We start from the raw sequence: 19,513 nt of genomic DNA on the forward strand, positions 1-19,513 counted from the left end.
GATCAGAGCCAATCTTTTTATGAAGAATCTGCATTAAGGGCTGTGGGTTTCCTCTCTGTTCCAGAATAGGCGGCGCCGCAAGGGGGAGTTGGAGCAACCTGGTCAGGCTACAGCTTTGGGAACCAGAGCCACAAGAGTGGAATACAAGAGTGGAGACAAGCCAGCCAACGAGAAAGGCTGTGAAGGGGAGAGCCAAAGGACAAGGACGCTAAAGTGGAGTTTGCGCTAATTAGGAGGAAAAAGAGAGACACTCCTAGGCCGAGACGGAGCTGACAGTACAATTAACAGACTAAGTAGAGTGGCTGTTGAGCTAAATGGGGGTTTGTCAAGGGGGAAGGGGATTGTATTTATTATTGTATTTGTGTTTTAGTGCTTTTGATAGGGTTTTAGGTATACCAATGCACTGGTAGAAAACACGAGTATTGTTTTATTGGTGGTTTTATGATATTTATTAGGGGAAACATTTTTTGGTTGCACTCAGTTGGCCTATTGTATCCAGGGGGGTTGGGGTTGCTGTGTGCATATTAGTAATGCCTCACTTGTGTTAGTGTTTTAAAAATTGTAAACCTATAAAATAATGAAGATTGTGAACTTGACGTTGTGTGTGGTGTGTGACATACTGAACCTTCTGTCCAAGATTACATTGGGATTAGGCAGTGGAGTAATCGCTGAGCAGACAATTAGGAAAGGACCTTTCATCTGCATAAAATAAGCTTGCAGAGGTGTAATAGTAGAAAATAAATCGATTATATTATATTTCGTTTTTTTGACCATGCTATCCTATAAGTTAATATGTTGACGACAAGCTCAAACTGTATGTTTTCTGTTATAATAAGAGACAGACACCCTACACAAGACATATCAAGTTATTATAAATTACAAAACAAAGATTATGAGTAGACTTTTAAATAAATAAGTGCTTGTGACAGGGTCTTACGTCACGTGCATGGATAGCCGCTGTTTAAGCAACACAGAGAGACATTGGGGGTGGAGTTGAAACGCCGGCACAGGCGCGCAGGATTTATTAACACAAACAGAAAAGAAAGTAAAAGGTGGTCATGTGACGTTACCAGCCATGATAACGCACAGAGGACACATACAGCAAGCCGTACAAAAGGCAAAATAAAACACAGTACCAAAACTACAAATAAAAGGTGCCCCAGAGGGCGAGCGCTAGCCTTATAAACCAGGCGTCCTGCTCCAGGAACCGGCTACACTACGGAACCCTCGCTATACATCACATGGGATCACAATCCCCTACGTAACCTACTCATGAGCCAGTATTCATACAATGACTCATACTGCTTCATACGGCCTTGGCTGGGCATTGCCTTCACAAGCACCGCTTGCAGTTTCAGGGTTGAGTAGCTGTCGTTCCTGCAGAGCGGACCCTCTCCTCCCGAGTATACGCCGCTCCCCTCTGGCATGGCGTTACAGTCGCCCCAAACCATCTCCCGCGGATGCTTTTGAACTGACGGACACTCGGTCAAGACCCGCCCACCTGCTGATTGAGGTCCAGCACAGCCAATCACTTGCTGCCCTTCCCCTCAACCAAGCCTAGCAGGCAGCAAGTCTCAATCGAGCGCCCGTCTGTAAACAATAATGTAATTAAACAAATCAACTCCAAAACGACATACAATAAACCCATTTCCCCATACAAATGATACCAACACTAAATACACACGTGCAGGGCAATCGCCCTGCTACAGTGCTCAAAACAAATATTTAGATATGTGCAGGTTAAAAGTTTGAGTGCTGGTTTTCAAGCTGGTATCCATTACCTTGTCTCACCTGCAGGGGTCAGCAGTGCAACATTAATGACACCAGTGACAGAGGCTATCGCAACAAAAATAGAGGCTGTAAAAAGGGTATTACAGAAACGTTCCAATTTTACTTACCTTTCACTGGCCATCTGGGTTTACAGCAGAGCGTTCTGCTTGTCATCTCTGCTTTTTTATTTGTTTTTTTTAATCTCCAAATATGGTTAAATGTAATTATTGTTAAATGTTTCCAGTAACATTTGACACAGTTTGATCAATGGAATGATGTTCCACTGTTGGAACGTGCATTTTCAAAATCTAGAAACGTATAGTACGATGACGGTTTGCTGACAGAATTCTTGAAAAAGAACCTTCCATTCTGGATATCAAAAGTCATTGTGTAAACCTAGTCTATGATGATCAGACTGCACCCAGCTACCTCCAGACCCTCATCTCTTCCTACACCCCCACTCGACCTCTCCGCTCCGCCTGCACTAGAAGACTAGCTCTACCTCCTCTACGCTCCCCTGCCTCCAGAGCCCGCTCCTTCTCCACCCTCGCTCCGCAGTGGTGGAATGACCTACCTACAGATGTCAGGACCGCCCAGTCCCTGGCCACATTCCGGCGCCTCCTTAAGACTCACCTCTTCAGACAGCACCTGCAGAACTCCTCTGTTTTTCCCCTGGGACACTATCACCCTTCCTTAATGCGCTTTATTTGCTCTTATCGGCCCCTTATTTTACTGCATTTAATCCTGTACTTCAGAGTACTGTAATCTGCCAAGTGTTTAATCTGTAGTATTTTGTATTTAATCATATCTTGATGTAACTATCACTGTCACTGTTATCTGCTGTATTATTGAATTGTATTTTGTCACACTCGTACTTGAACCAAAGTCATTGTATTTATCTTGCTCTTATTGTATTACTTGTACTGTAACACTTGAAATGTATTTGCTTATGATTGTAAGTCGCCCTGGATAAGGGCGTCTGCTAAGAAATAAATAATAATAATAATAATCAAAAGACATCTCAGAATCAAAAAATCGCCAATGTTCGTGACAACAGACTCCATCACCAAATGTAAGCCAGGACATATCTGTGAGAATTTCAAAACATGTAGTTTTGTTGAGCAGCAAGGACTCTAGTGACTGCTTTAACAAAGCTCACAAAATTCAAAGTTATTGCTGTCATTAAAATTAATTTACCAGGAACGTCAACTAGACCTAGAACAGGTGAATTCATGCATACTATTACAGCGGTCACAGACTCCTTCGTTGTTGAATTACTTATCACACATGATACTGGGATTAGTAAGTCATTACATTACTGTGTTCCGTGCTTCATTTAAAAACAATTGGGGTTTAGGGGAGGCAGGATGTCAATGGATTATTATAATATCATATTCCACTTAATTTATGCACTCTGGATAGCATATTAAAATAACCAAGATGGTAAAATGCCTTCAGGAGGGCAATTCAGTCATATGCCTTACCTCCCAATTAGAAGAAACTCTCCAGCCACCCCCAGTCTCCTCATGGCCATGAGCAGCCCTCTGACTGTCATTCCTTCACAGAAACACACAACAACTCTGGCTTTAGGTAACCTCTCTCTCAACTTCCGTAGCAGTCTGTCGAAGTGTTTCTCCCCAGCGTTACTGTAGATTTTATCGGAGTAGGCAATGCACAGGCCCTCCTGGGCGGCAAGCTCCTTGAAAGCTTCCATTCCACTCTCCCCATAGTTTCCTAAAAAAATATAATAAACCAAGATGTTTAAAAGCATACTTTTCATTTTTGCTTCTCAACAAACCTTCCTCAGTTTGTTACATGGTGTAAATTGAATACATTATAAAAAAAGATTTTTCAGAAATTATTATCTGCGAAAAGGTGATGTGGCTTATAAATACAGTAGTGTACACCTGTATTATGACTAATAGTAGCTAGCCTGAGGGAAAAGAAATAATAATAATTTGATAAGATTTGATTTGCTTTTTCTAACACATTTTTCCTCAGCTGCACATTGAATGTCAAAATGCATTCATCCCATGTGTCCTTTAGCCCACTTATCCATTAATAAGTTGCCCACTGATAACAATAACACATAAAACATGATGATTTTGCCTAAAGAAAAAGCTTCATAGCCACCACACATCTCCAACCATACAGTATGCATTGTCCTCAGATGATTAATTTGCAGAATTAACTGAAACCAATGAATCTTATTGTTTGAATATAAAGTTTAAATTACGGCTTTTGCATTCTCCCAACACAGGCATCTGTCTCCAGTTTCTCACTGTTGGAATGGATTAAAATCATTCAGAGCATTTTGGATTATAATCATTCACTAAACCCTTTGTGCAATCAGTAAACATGAAGAAACAACATTGAAATTAAATGTACATTTATAGCTTCTGGCACTACTTTTACACAAGGACATCAATAACCCAATATATTGATTTTACCTCTGAAAGGTATTCATATTCTAAAGATTTTTTTTTTTTCAAGAGCACTGTAACAATTTTAGTGTAAAGAATTCTAAAATCAAAATGAACTCCTGCCCGGTCATAACTATGGATTTTTCCTCTTAACAACTCAATCCTTGATATACTAAAAGGGATACAGAATTCCAAATAGCTGTTTTGCATTTGCCGAGAATCACAGATCACTTTGGGTTGCATTGACAGAGAATGTCAAAACAATGTACTATTTTAAAGGATCTTTAAATTTCAAATTGTATTTAACCAGGATAGAACCCTAGAAATATACATCTCATGTACATGGGGGTCCTGCCAGGAGAAGGTGGCAAAAGTAGACAAACCATTCAAACAGACATAAAAACAGTAATACAAAATGGAAGCATAAAAAAATAATAATAATAATAATTCAATTGATCCTGGTCATAGTCAGTATTTACAGGATTTGCAACCTTGGTCAGATTTAAAATACATATTGATTAAGTGATTTAAAAAGGTAATGTGAAGAGGCTGTTTATTAATAATAATAATAATAATAATAATAATAATAATAATAATAATAATAATAACAACTTTAATTTGATATAGCACCCTTCACACCAAGATGTCTCAGGGTGCTGCACAATATGAAAAAACAAAATCAGGAACATAGTAATAACAATAATAATAAAACAAAGCAAACAATAAACAATCCATTCAAAAAATACATTCAAAACAGGTAACATACAAATAAAAACAAATTCCTAAGATAATAAAAACAATAATTACAAAAACATTAACATTTTAAAAGGGTACATAAGGACCTTTTTATTTTATTGTGTTACATGTTCCCATGTGTTGCTACAACTGTTAAGTAAGGTGTGTGTATTGTTTTAATTTTTAATTTTTTTTTACATTTTGACCAGTTTTTTAAACTTTTAAATTGCATTCCCTGCCTCAAGATGGCTTCCCATGTACCAGCATGGACCTCTCAGAACTACATTTCCCATCATCCTCCTGCTCACTGGTAAATCCATCTCAGTTACATATGTGAGCAGGAGGATGATGGGAATTGTAATTCTTATAGGTCCATGCGGGTACATGGGAAGCCATCTTGAGGCAGGAAATGCAATTTAAAATGAAATGAAAAAGGGACCGAGGGATGGACGTCTGCCTCACCTGCCTAAAAGGGGAGGAGTGGTGTTTTGACATTGGCGAGGTCGAGCATGTGTCGCCCAACTACCACCCCCCAAACAACGAAGAGGAACGACTGCCGGTCCTGAGGAGAAAGAAGGGAAGGAGCGGTTTTCCCCAGAAGAAGGGGAAGAAGCCAGGACAAGCTCCAGTGCCCATGAGGGATGAGCCGAACGTCCAGCACGCACAAGGGGTGAGCACAAGCATCCAATGCCCTCGAGGGAGATATGGGACTGGCTGCTGGACCCTAAGGGGGACCTCAGGGAGGCCCTCACGATGGCAATCGACCTTCTGTTGGCCAGATATGGGGAGCAATGGGAATCCTGGGAACAACAACATCACCCAGCATCCTTCCCAGCCAGATATGGGAATGCCTCCACAGTGTCTATTCCCATCGGGAGGGGCCATGCCTATTCTAGCGCTACAAGCAATAGGCACGTCCAAGCCACAGCCCAGAGGAGAGTCGCACCAGTCCCCAGCGACCGAGGGAGAGCTGCACCAGTCCCCAGAGACCGAGGAAGAGCCACACCAGTCCCCAGTGATAGAGGGAGACTACCTGCTGCTCCCGCCTCCACTGCGAAGGGAGAGACTACCCACTGCTCTCGCCTCCACTGCCAGGGGGAGACTAGTTGCTGCTCCTGCCTCCACCACCGGGGGAGACTGCCTGCTGCTCCCACATCCACCACCAGAGAGAGACTACCTGATGCTCCCACCTCCACCGCAGGAGGGAGGCCACTTGTTGCTCCCACTACCACACCCAGAGGAGCTGAAGCTACCTCCCAAGGGTCATCTCCTGTCCAGTCCCACAAAGCCTGCATCGCCTAGGGCTGCCACGCCTGTAATGCCTAGGGGTGCCGAGCCTGCATTGCCTGGGGCTGCCAAGCCTGCCACGCCTGGGGAGGCCAGTTCGCCAATGCCCAGGGAGGCCAGTTCACCATCGCCTGGAGAGGCCAGTTCGACATCATTCGGGGAGGCCAGTTCGCCATCGCCCAGGGAGGCCTGTTTGCCATCGTCCGGGGGTACCTGTTCGCCATCGCCCAGGGATGCCTGTTTGCCATCGCCAGGGGATTCATGTAGATCACCGCCCAGGGATGCCTGCACAACACCGCCCGGGGATGCATGCTTGTCATTGCTTTATCATTGCTTGTCATTGCTATATCCAGCAGCACCAGTTGCGCTGCTGGAAATTCTGGGGTCGTAGCTCAAGAAAAGGGAACCGCTGGCTACAGAGAAGGGGAGAAAGGTGAGGAGACTACCTCCAATCACAGTAGTTGCACTGCCGGAGTACGCAGCGCCGCTGCCACTGCTGGAGTGTCCCGTGCTGAGAGCAGCATGGCTGCTGCCAGCACCACCACCACTTCCAGAGTGCGCTGCACCGCTGCCAGCATTGCCACTGGCAGCATTCCCGCTGCTTGTATCTCAAAGCAATTGCCAGTCAGCTGGACACCCAGTATGTTTTCAGAAAGTTTTAACTGCATCACGTATGTCTTTGAGAAGTGAGTTCCCTTGGGTTTCAATGCAAGCAGGAAGAACAGTAAGGAGGCAGGGAGACACAAGGAGTAAACTGGCAATGCACTTACCAGAATGCTAATATTCTGCCATGGCTTCAGAATATGTCTCATTAATATACAAATTAGAGGTGACATTCATTAGTATTAGTATGGGGTGTGAGAGAGGGGGGAGGGGGGATGCATTAAACAAATGGCAATAAATAGTTCTAATAAGTTTTTAAAAAATTAAATTAACAAAACTACAATTCCTGCCTGAACACCTTAATAGCCCTGGTGTTGCATGAAAACAATCATCGCATGACCTTTTCCAGTTAAAAAGACTAAGGAAGGTCACAGTTCAAATGAAAGCTGTCCTGCACTGTGATTACAAAGTCAACATAGAGTTGTGCTTGGATGGTCACTAGTTCACTGTGTAAGACTTAACATTGAAGCAACACATTGAAATACATTCTTTTCAATCCACCCAACAGCATGTAACAATATATAATATAAGGCAGGGGTGTTAAACTCAGTTCCTGGAGGGCCGCAGTGTCTTCTGGCTTTCGTTCCACCCGAGCTCTCAATTACTCAATTGGTCTAATTATTTGATTAACTGGACACATTTAACACTTCTCTTCAGGCCTCAAAATGTTTCATAGGCAGTGTACCTTGAATCAAGTGCATTTTTAAAACCATCAACTGTAAAAGACCTTGAAAAATATTAAATATGTCAAATTGAACAAATAATTAGATCAGTTATATTAATTGAGAGCTTAAGTTGGAATGAAAACCAGAAGACCCTGCAGCCCTCAAGAACTGGAGTGTGACACCCCTGATATAGGGCATCCTATTGCAAATGAGTAAACACTAAATAAACCAACATGTATCAAAACTTTATTTAAGTGTATGTAGTTTACAAAGCTTGTACACAACCTTGCATATTAGTAACTCCATGATCAGTACACACTGGTTGTGCATGTGTAAGTGCATTGTAATCAATGACACTGTAAATAACGCATTACCTGTACTATCGCAGACACTTTAACTAATGTTCATTATATCTAAAGAACATTTTATGCGTTAACTATTTAAAATATATACTGAAAATGTTAACCAGGTTTCAATGTGTCAAAGCCATGAAGACCTACTTCTGACACTGCAGATTATTTTTTTCCTTCATAGCATCTCGTTAGCTTGTCTGCTTTCTAATTGCAAGGTTTTCTTCAACATTGTTTAAGATTGTTGTCAGTTTAATTGGGCACACATCTGGCACCAATCTGTCAAACCCATCTATGCAGTTTACAGCAAATGTACAATGGCTTGTTGCAGATAACAACTGCTTCACCCTTGAGGTCTAATTTAAATTATGGTAGATAAGTAAGGGTTATTGCATTACCTAAAAGCTTGGTGCTATATAGATTTCATATTGATGGGGATCAGGACAAATACTTTTCATAGCTTTGATCACATGAGTACAGCAAGTGTTTGTTTTAAATGACACAAAGCCTGAAAAGATTCAGTTCTGATTAGGGAACTTAAAGCTTATGCAGGGTTTGGCAACGGCACTATTAATTCAATTGTAATTGCTTATGAAATAAAGTATTGCCTGTATCCCAATGAAGGAAACATATAGTCATGGTGACTTTCACATATGAACAACTTTATTCCAATTTGTATTTATACAGTGCTCCGCCTTTATAACACTGTAGTCGGGAGCCTTAGCTAAGAGACCATGCAATTTGTCCTGCATTATAACGAGAATATTAGTGTTAGTGTAATGGCATTATGGGGCAAATGGGTGCCATGACTGTATTGCCTTATAACCTGTATAAAGGGCCGCCTTATAATGAGAGGGCACTGTATGTTCTTCCAGTTATTTTTTATTTATTTATTTATTTTTATTTAGTCGTTGCCAATGTTTTTTTTATCCCAGTTTTCTGCCCAATTTGGAATGCCCAAATTCACTGCTGCAACCCCCTGGGGAAACAGAGGCTGAAACACGTGTCCTCCGAAATGTGTTCCTGACAATCCGTCATTTTTCACACTGCGGATCCACAGCAAAGCCACCAGACCTATAGTGCTGGAGGACAACACAGATCTGAATGCTGCACTGCAGACCCGCAGGCGCCCTATCAGCCACAGGGGTCGCTGGTGCATGGTGAACAGTGGATTGCCCTGCCAACCTAATCCCTCCCTACCCGGGCGGCGCTCGGCCAATTGTGCGCCGCCCCCTAGGTTTATATATAGATATATCAAAATTAAAAATGTCCCAATTAGCACACAGAAAAGGCATTTTTATTAGTTGTACAAAAACTCAAACATAATTAGAAATAAAGAGGCATACTCATTTCGTAGTTTAAAAGCAAACATGTGAATTTGGGGGATTTGGCTGGATTTAGATATCCATTTTTTATGGACTTGGCTCGATATGTTTCAAACAACTTGTTATCGACCTTGATTTCATTTATCTAATTTAATTCAGAAATTACCTACTAATATCATGACTGAAAATAATGTAATAGTCAATCTTTACGATTACAATCACAAATCTAATATCAGAACTGTGATTAGGTATTCCTATCATCATTTATTTTGTAGTATCATATCATAAATAATAATAAATGAAAGTCACATGCAAACGAGGTTACATGAAACCTTTTTTTTCAAATTGAATGGTATCAAGGCTTTCTGTCTCCTTTTATACATGTGGTCACTCCCCACTTAGCACCCATTACCTAATTGGGGAATGGCCACACTTGCTGCAGGGACAGATTTATCTTCATCCCTGCCAACCTTACATTCCCACACACACATTATTTACAGCTGTATATGACAGGGGTCTGTGTCCCCCCTGGGTTTTGTTCCAACTGTACACTAAATTACTTAAATTGACCGATTAAGTGCTTATTAGCTTAATTGATCAAATTAATTAATTTTGGGTACAGTTGGAACAAAAACTAGGACCAGGATTGGAGACCCCTGGTATATGACCTTCAGAAAAGTTTAATAAAAAAAATTCTTGAGGAGGGAGTTACTGCTGTCTTTTTAGTTCACACTCAAGTAAAGGTATGACCAAGCTAACTTTGATTAAAACAAAACAAAAAAATTCAATTAACTGCTTGAACATAAAGAATCAAGAGAAGCAGACTTTGCAACAAAAAACATCTAGTTGTAGATCATCTTAATGAATCGTGACTTGGTAAAAAAAAAAAAAACATTTGACAAACTGTTAAACAAATGTATATGACTAATATTAAACTTAAAAGACTAACTTAAAATACTAATATGTTGGGTGATCTTACCTTCAGTGTGGACTGCAGACACATATGTCCAATTGTAGCGTTTGACTATGTCCAGTATAGCCCGTGCCTGAAGAGTATCAGAAGGCACAACCCTTAGGAAGTACTGGAAGAGGGTTTTGTCACTCAGGTCAATACTGGTTGCAGAATAAGCAATCTGAGGAATGTTGAAGAGCTGCAGTAGATTCTGGACTTGGATAGCCACGGAACTAGAGCCTGGCCCAATAACTCCAGCAATTGGCTTCTTCGTTCTTGGGGGGAGGTATGAGGTCGACCCATCAAGACACCACCTGGATCCATCGTTTTCATCCCGAATTGAGATAAGGGAGTCCCTTATGAATTCAATACTTTGTTCCAGAGCCACCGAAGAGTGCCAGCAAGAGTCTCTGATCTCACAACCCAGGGTGATGTTTGGTAGCAGGGTAGGGTCAGAATTGATCCTGTCCAATGTATGGAACATGGCTTCCACCCTTTGGATACCATACTGCTCCCTGACTTCCCCACATTTCCTCTCTGGGACTTTTTCAGCCGGGGGTTGGTGGTGGACTGAGAAAAGGGCTCCGATAATTATATCGCCGTCCAGTCTAGCAACAGAGCGTTGGGAAGAGGCCATCGTCAACAACGACCTTTCATAGATATTGTTATGAGTGAAAACACTTTCAAAAACGAATGCAGGGAATAACACTAGCACAATTAAATTCATTTTCATATATGTCGTTATCCAAACCATGTCTACGACGACTCTTGTCTGATCATATCCATTTATTGTGGTCGAGTGTAGTGTTTGTTTGCTGCTCAAAATATCCAACTTTTAAAAGCGACCCAAGATTATAAAGGGTCATTTTCAAAACAAAGTTTAAGTTCAAATACCTATATAGAAATAAATACAAAAAAAAACGTTATTATTGTTCAAATATATCTAATATACAGTCATAATATATACGTGTAAGTGTTCATTAAATGCATAAGATGTGCAAAACAGTATGTTGGTTGTATTTTAATCACGTTAGCAAAAAAAAACAAAAAACGATACACTTACATCGCCCTGTCCAGGGTGCTGAAAAAGTCATCTAAAATTAAATTGATTTTACGGTATTTGCCGTAACAATCGTTGATTTTATAAACAACAGCGTAGGTACAAAAATTAAACAAAAATATTCAAACAAAATAAAGAAATTTCTACAGCATCTTATCACGAATATTTCTCTAAGATAACCACTTCAATGTTTGCCAGTCTAAAAATATAAATATAAGGATCCCTCAAACAGTGTATAATATGAAAAATCTGTATGCTGCAAAAGAGCTGTTTTTATGAATAACAATTTTTGTGCTTGTGCACCAGTATATAGAAACACAGCAAATGAAAAAGAAGATATCATCCATCTCCACATATATATATATATATATATATATATATATATATATATATATATATATATATATATATATATATATATATATACACACACACACATTAACAACTTGTTAGCTACGAATAACAATCAAAACAATTTTATTAAAGAATGTTTCATATCGTATCCTATCCTCTCAACACACATTTTGCAAGTGAGCAATGTTTCAGCACTTTGGACAGTGCACCGACAGTTTCGTGTAAAAATAGGTTTCTTACACTAATTGAAAGGCCTTTTTGGAGATTGTACAACTAGCAAAGATAACTTGCAATTAAAGATGCTTTTAAAGCCAATGACAGTTCGCTTTTGGCGTCAAACACTTTAAATAATAACCGGTATTTTTATCATTTGCTTGCCCTTAGTTCATTTCACCTATTCAGTGATCACACTCAAAGAGCATGCAATGAAGATAAGACAATATAAGAAGCAAGACTACTTATTTTACAGTCATGGCTCAATGCGGGTCGAATGTATTCCCAAATATTCTAAATATATCAATCGCAGTAATGTGTTTTAGCTTTAAATACACAGAAAAAAGCAAAGAGAAACAGTTAGACATACCTGAATCCGTGAAGCAACGTGTCTCTTCTTCAACCACGCAGTCTTTGGCACCTTAGCTGTGTTATTTGCTTCGCCACTGATCTAGCAGGCTGAGTTTTCGCTTGAACGCGAGTGCCCTCTTTCTTTGTCCATAATTTACTACAATGAAAAACAGGTCATCCAAGCTGCAGTGTTCGCCAGGGACTCAAGGGAAAGGATGAAAGTAGGTAGCGTATTTATTACACGGCGTCAGCTCTACTTAAATATTTTATCTTGTACCTACATTTTGGCTGCACACATTTTTTTGAAATGGTGGTTACCACATTTTAACAAACATTATTGAACCACAAATTGCATACCTAGCCAGACAAACTTTATATTCCACCAATCTATCCAGTAACTTCAAATGACAAGTACTGGAGTCCGGTGCTACTGCAGCTGTTCCTTATACAGTAACTATACCCGCCCAAGTACTCCAACTAGGCGTATTTGATTTGCTAATTTTATTAAGTGTTGGTGCAGTACATGTATACATACAGAGATACTGGTCTGAAGCCATGTTCATTTATTGTGAACGAATTTTATAACTATAAAACATTCACAATGGTAGTATTCTGGTTAAAAAAATGAATGAATTAATTAATAATAAAAAAAACATTGTATCAGACATCAATGAAATGTGCAATGGCTTGATAGGTCTGCAATAGATTATCCCCAACTGCACAGCTTGCACACCCATGGCATATACTGTAGATGTTTTGTAAATTTGAAGATGATTAGGAACAAATACTGTATAAGTAAAAATGAACCAGTACTGGCATATATATATATATATACACACACACACACACAGTATAAAAACCTAGCGTCCTGGGCAAGGCTGGTCTGCGCTACTGAAATATGAACCAGACACTGAAACCGCAAGTTTAAAGTACAAGCTTCACATTTTTATTTATTTATACAAATCAAAACAAACAAAACACTCTCAAATCAAACAAATCTCTCTCTCTCTCTCTCTCTCTCTCTCTCTCTCTCTCTCTCTCTCTCTCTCTCTCTCTCTCTCTCTCTCTCTCTCTCTCTCTCTTACAAGAAATAGAATTACAATTTACTTCAGCAATTTTTTTGCAAAACTTGAAAAATGCTAATTCAAAAGTATTCATACCCTGACAAGGAAAATGAAATTAATAGCTAGTTGAGGCACCTTTAGCAATAATAACCTATTTTAAAAGATTAGGATGTTTGTCAATGAGCTTTTGGCATGATTCTTCAACGCAAACTTGTTCCATTTCATTCAGATAGATCGGGACTTTGACTAGGCCATTCCAGAACCTTGATTTTATTTTTCTTTAACCATTCTGAAGTAGTGTGCTTTGGATCACATCACCAGACTTTCTCCAAACGTAACGACTATCAGCGTGACCAAATAGCTCGATTTTTGTTTCATCACTCCACAAAACCATTGACCAGAACTCATATCCATCATTCAAATGCCGTTTTGCAAACTCCTTGTGATGTCTTCCTAAGAGTAGCTTTTTTTATGGCCTGCGACCATTGAGACCTTCACCATGCAATACTCAACCTGTGGTTGAAATGGTAACCTGAGATCCACTTGCAGCCAATTCACTTAGAATATCTTTGGCAGTTAATCTGGGATTGTTATTAACCTTCCTCACAATTCTTCTACTTGTTCTTGGTGAAAGAACCTTCTTTCTTCCAGATCGAGGGAGCATTGTGACAGTATCACGGGTCTTGCACTTCTTGATAATATTATTATTATTATTATTATTATTATTATGTATTTCTTAGCAGACGCCCTTATCCAGGGCGACTTACAATTGTTACAAGATATCACATTATTTTTACATACAATTACCCATTTATACAGTTGGGTTTTCACTGGAGCAATCTAGGTAAAGTACCTTGCTCAAGGGTACAGCAGCAGTGTCCCCCACCTGGGATTGAACCCACGACCCTCCGGTCAAGAGTCCAGAGCCCTAACAACTACTCCACACTGCTGCCCTATAATAGAAACAATAGTTGAAATTAGGATACTCAAATGCTTGGAAATTTTCTTGTGTCGTTCTCCAGCTTTATGAGAACAATAAGGTCTTCAGATAGCTCTTTACTTTTTCCCATATTGACTTATTGGTAATGACAGCAATCATCCTATGCCTAACCTTTTTCTACTCTCTAATAATGTTTACCTACATATATATATATATATATATATATATATATATATATATATATATATATATATATATATATATATATATATATATATACACACACACACACCAGGGTTATTCCTAATAATATTTCATTTCTTCCATTAAACAAATCACTGGAATTAATTATAGACAGATTAGTCTTTGTCCTTGGGCTCCTGCTTCTAAGACACGTGTGTCACAGCTGTTTCCATTAGATGTTCAATGGATGACAGCCTGGTCATTCACAAAGTGAGGTCTATTGATGTAAACAATGGCAGATCTGCATACAGAGCATATATGAGCCACATGAGTATAGATACCAAGGGCCCACATGTATGCTGGATTATTTTCTGTAGTAATATAGAATTTTCCTGGTTCACTCCGAGACACCTAACTGGCATGTGGTTAATAGTTGATCTCAGTGTCAAATGCCACTTTTCCATCTCTTGTTTCCAATATCAAAATGGGGCTGCTGTCATTTCCATTTCCAGTCTACAATCCAATGTGCTGCTCTGACGGTATAATATATTAACAGCCTTCATAGTCAGCCTATATGTTTTTTTTGTTCTGCAGTGAGTTTAAAACTTGGCTATCATTTCCAGTGCATTACATGCAATTCTATCTGGGGGATTCCCAGTTGAAATCCAGTTGATGGAAATATACAAGTCTGATTTGAAGTCAGTTTTTAAGTCAGTTCCAGTGGCAGATGGATACATGGTAAAGGTCTGCATACCACAACGAGTGACACTTCCACAATTTTGAAGCATCCCAATAGACCTCCATGGTACACCTGTGGAATTTCCATTGCAGTTGAGGCCACTTTCATATTCAAGTAGTTTTGGTGGGGACACTTAGGGTCTGTGAACTTCCATCTTGTTAACAGGTTGCCTTTAAATGTGTATTGCACACAGTGACAATCCAACTGCAGGTAGATTGTCTAGCAGTATGGTACACCTGCCTCCATAAGTTCAAGGCTATGGTAGTTTACTGGGGAGCGATTACATTGTTGAGCAACATATTTTTATATTTCAGAATGCCAGCGAATTCCTATTAAAATGTTATATACGCGAGTACATCTGAAACGTGTATGTATATAATTCATACATTTTGTTTACGTGACCGGTCCGGCTGTACATTAGTGCACATCCATTAATAAAGCTCAGCTACATTGTACCTCACGATTTTCAGTATACAGGATACAAGAATTGAATGTGTTTAGGAGGCTGTGTGGTCCAGTGGTTAAAGAAAAGGTCTTGTAACCAGGAGGTCCCCAGTTCAAATCCTGCCTCACTGTGACCCTGAACAAGTCACTTAACCTCCTTGTGTCTTTCGGGTGAGACGTTGTTGTAAGTGACTCTGCAACTGATGCACTATTCACACACCCTAGTCTGTAAGTCACCTTGGATAAAGGTGTCTGCTAAATAAACAAATAATAATAATAATAATAATAATAATAATAATAATAATAATAATGGAGAGGAGATGGGTGCCACCAGCAGCAGAAGGTAACCATGGTAACTAACAAAGGGGTACATGAAGTACAGCTGGGCCACATATCGCAGGCACTATGGGAAAGATTATTATATTATTTGTTTATTTAGCAGACACCTTTATCCAAGGCGACTTACAGAGACTAAGAAGTTCAATATATATAGTTAGTTAGAGCATACTGCTAGGGGAGAAAATGTCAAACTGTTTCTCAGACTGTGTTTAGAAAAAGTTTGATAACAGCAATATTCATTTACCAATATTCTTACCGAAAAGTAAACATACAGTACTCACTGTAATAAAACAAAAAATGTCATGGTTAATCACTGAAATGATCCACCATTTTAATGTTGGTTATTCTACCTGAAACATTTAAGATATAAAAATAATTTTAAATCATTGTTCCCCTTTACTAAAATTATAAATGTATTACATCCTTGAAATTGACCTGACATTTAGTTGGTGGTGGCCTCTGTTTACTGTGGTTTATTATTATTATTATTATTACTTATTTCTTAGCAGATGCCCTTATCCAGGGCGACTTACAGTTGTAAACAAAAATACATTTCAAGGATCACAGTACAAGTAATAATACAATTAAGAGCAAGATAAATACAATGACTTTGGTTCTAGCAAGTTCTATCAGAAGAATCCAGGATTGTGTTACAGTGTAAATCATATAATTTATCAACTGCTTAGAGTGATGTCATAGAACATTTTAAAATGCTATCTAATTTAAAATCCCAAACCCTATACTATTAGTTTGTTTATTTACATATTCATGGCAGTTCAAAGAAAGGTAAGACACTGACATATCTTAGTCACAGTGCTAGTGACCTCTTTCAGAAGATTTAAGGTACATTTTTAGGAACCACAACTTTATCAAGATGTATAATACATCTCCAACCATGTAGTGTTGGTTTATAAGTATGGATACCCTGGGTCACAGGTGAACTTTCCACCATGTATTTGTATATAGTAAAAAAAAAAATGAAGCTGGTTTCAAGAAGGGTTAGTCACTTAACCTCTTAACCTCCAGCCATTGACAACAATAAGATCAATGTGAAAACCTCCTACAGTACATCACCAAGTTTGGTACAGGTCAATGATTGTATGCATGCTACAATGATTTTAAAGTGCCCACATGCAGAACTGGAAACTGTGTGTACACTGGCCTAAGGTTCCAGAGTAAAAGTAATTAATAATGGAGTAACCATTTCATCTGTTGAGTTTTTCTTGAGAAGAGTGGTTTATTGTTAATTTAATTAGTGGTAAAAGATTGATTCCCTTCTTTTTGGTTATCTATAATTCTACGTATTGAAATGAGTGGTGCTTAATTGAGTACTGTTACGTGTCTTTTATCTTACAATGAACATTTTCTTTATTTAAAGTAATTGTAACTAACAAACTGGTCTCCTAAATTTCACCTCATTTGCACTTCCATTAGCTAAAGTGGGCCTCAAATGTGCAATTGTGAAAGAAACCAATGTTATAGCAAACATATATTTTCATTTTAAAATCCTACATCTGGCACTGATTTAGGTTAAAGGAAGATTACATTTTCTCTGCTTTTTCAGAGGAAAAATGTTATACTTACAGTTACTGGGTAATTTCGCCTCAGCTGTGTATTCTGGGTGAAAGCATGTTTCTGGCTAAAAGAATGTCGGTCAATAAGGGAAGCAGCTGATTGGTTATTGGTAGGAAAGAAGCCAGTGAAGGAATGGTGGAAAATTCAACAACTCAGGTGCAATGACCCGGAAATGCAAGACAGTCTAAAAGCATAGCTTGCACACAGGGATTTATTTAACTTAGTGTAGCATCAGATATCATTAAAATGCATGCTTGCTAAAACACGTGTTGCACATTTGAGACCTATATAAATGGATGTTTATGGTGGAGAAAATGTATGATACTATTTTGTTAGTCTGTACTTTGATTATTAAGGTTCTTTGAGATCAGGCGGTGCTCTATAGTTCTAGTTGCCTGTCATTGACATACAGTATAATGCAGGTTAGATCAGCTGAAGCATCCTTATATTAGTAAGCACCAGCACCATCTAGCACTGGCACTTGGGTTACATGTGTCTAGGGTAGGTGACTAGAACAGAAGAATCTGAATGATGCAAACATCATAAAGGTGTAAAGAGACGATATAAAAAAAAAATGAAATGATATATTACAGGGCTACAACAGGACTCTCCTAAAAATGTACATTTATTATACTTCCACTGACATTTTTTTTTTGTGCCACAAATATTATTTTTATTGGTTTTGATGGATTAAATGAAGTTTTATATTGATGAAACTGTTCTAGACAGCTGTTGGTTTCTTTGACGGCAGACTAGAAAAGTTTCACGTTTTAAAAAACCCAGCAAGAGTTAAAGTACAGAGTGATTAAAAAGTAAGTTTACCACATGAGATATTACTTTCTATTCAACCTGTATTATGAATAGGCCCCACACTGTCATGCCTCTGTCATTTATCTTAAATGTCGGGGGAAAAAAATGTAATGAACACTAATGGGATTACCTCACACTGTGACTCGCTGCACAATTTTAGCAATACATCAATGCATTCAACAATGTCCATTGGCAATTTATAAAAATCATAGATAATTTCACAAACTTTATATCTATACAGTTTGTGCCCTGTCTGTATCTTCAACATCTGAAAAGACTGGAACCATTGAAGGTAGTCCATGGAGAAGACTAAAATGGTTTCATTGAAAGTATGATCATCATCTGATTACTGCTACCTACTTAGAGGTCTGAAGAGGAAGCAGGAGTCTGCAGTATAAAATCTGCATGCCCTTGCTTTTTCTTTCAGGTTATGCCAGTTAACCCAAGTCTGCGATTTGATAAAATTAAGACATTTTCAAGCATTTAAAGCAATAGCACCTCATACACATTAGGCTGCAAATTCATCCAGACACTGTTAAAATATACCTGATTTCCCCATATATACCCCATATTTCTACGTGAGAAATGCAGAGTATAGATTAGGCCAACTGAGCTGGGGTAAGATAACAGTAAACAAAGACGGTGCATCAGTGTGCACTTGTTACAACAAGCAGGCAGGGGAAACAGAGGTGGTAAGCAATTAAACCAAACGCCACACTCAAGTACTTTATGAGGTAAATGAGACTGAAAACAACTGAGATTGGAATTAAATACCTACATTATATTTGTATCCTGTTGGTTGTACAATAGGTACTGGCGTATCATGAAATGTCAATAAAAATGTATCTGTAGTTTGAATCCCTGATAATGAATGCATGTATACTTGTTTTTTTATCTAATACATGAATATGTGCAAGAAATCAAACTTTAACAGTATGCTTTTTAAAATAAAAAAAACATATAAATACATAAACAAATGCTTTCTTGGTGTAAGATATGGGACATACATGCTCACTATATAAACATTTACTTTTATACATGATGTCTAATCATTTTTTAACTTTATTTCAATCATTATATAGCTTGTGACCGTTTTTTTTTTAAATTTCAAACTGTTAGGTTAATTAATTAACAGTATTGAACAATTTCCTGACTATCAAACATAAGAAAATAAATACTGTTATTAACATATCAAATACTGTGTTAATGCCATGACTCCTTTTCTAACACATGTTCTGCAACTGACTGCAGCATCACAGACACAACAGGCA

The 19,513-nt window shown here is 38.6% G+C and overlaps 1 protein-coding gene across 2 annotated transcripts in view; it reads right to left on the bottom strand.

Moving 5' to 3' along the window:
• The window catches only part of LOC117403393 (metabotropic glutamate receptor 1-like), a 49,119-nt gene extending 36,638 nt beyond the window's left edge, over positions 1 to 12,481 (bottom strand). The window contains exons 1-3 of one of the 2 annotated variants that reach the window (XM_034005510.3): positions 12,168 to 12,478; positions 10,198 to 11,064; positions 3,255 to 3,504 (exon numbers count right to left, since the gene is read on the bottom strand). In XM_034005510.3, coding sequence (XP_033861401.3) covers positions 3,255 to 3,504; positions 10,198 to 10,924 — 977 coding nt within the window. In that variant the 5' untranslated portion in view covers positions 10,925 to 11,064; positions 12,168 to 12,478. Of the gene's footprint in view, positions 1 to 3,254; positions 3,505 to 10,197; positions 11,065 to 12,167 lie in introns of both variants that reach the window. The other variant, XM_059024117.1, reaches the window with a different exon arrangement.
• Positions 12,482 to 19,513: the final 7,032 nt, after the last annotated feature.

The sequence above is a fragment of the Acipenser ruthenus genome, chromosome 5 (assembly GCF_902713425.1).
Source record: "Acipenser ruthenus chromosome 5, fAciRut3.2 maternal haplotype, whole genome shotgun sequence".
NCBI classification, from domain to species: Eukaryota; Metazoa; Chordata; class Actinopteri; order Acipenseriformes; family Acipenseridae; genus Acipenser; species Acipenser ruthenus.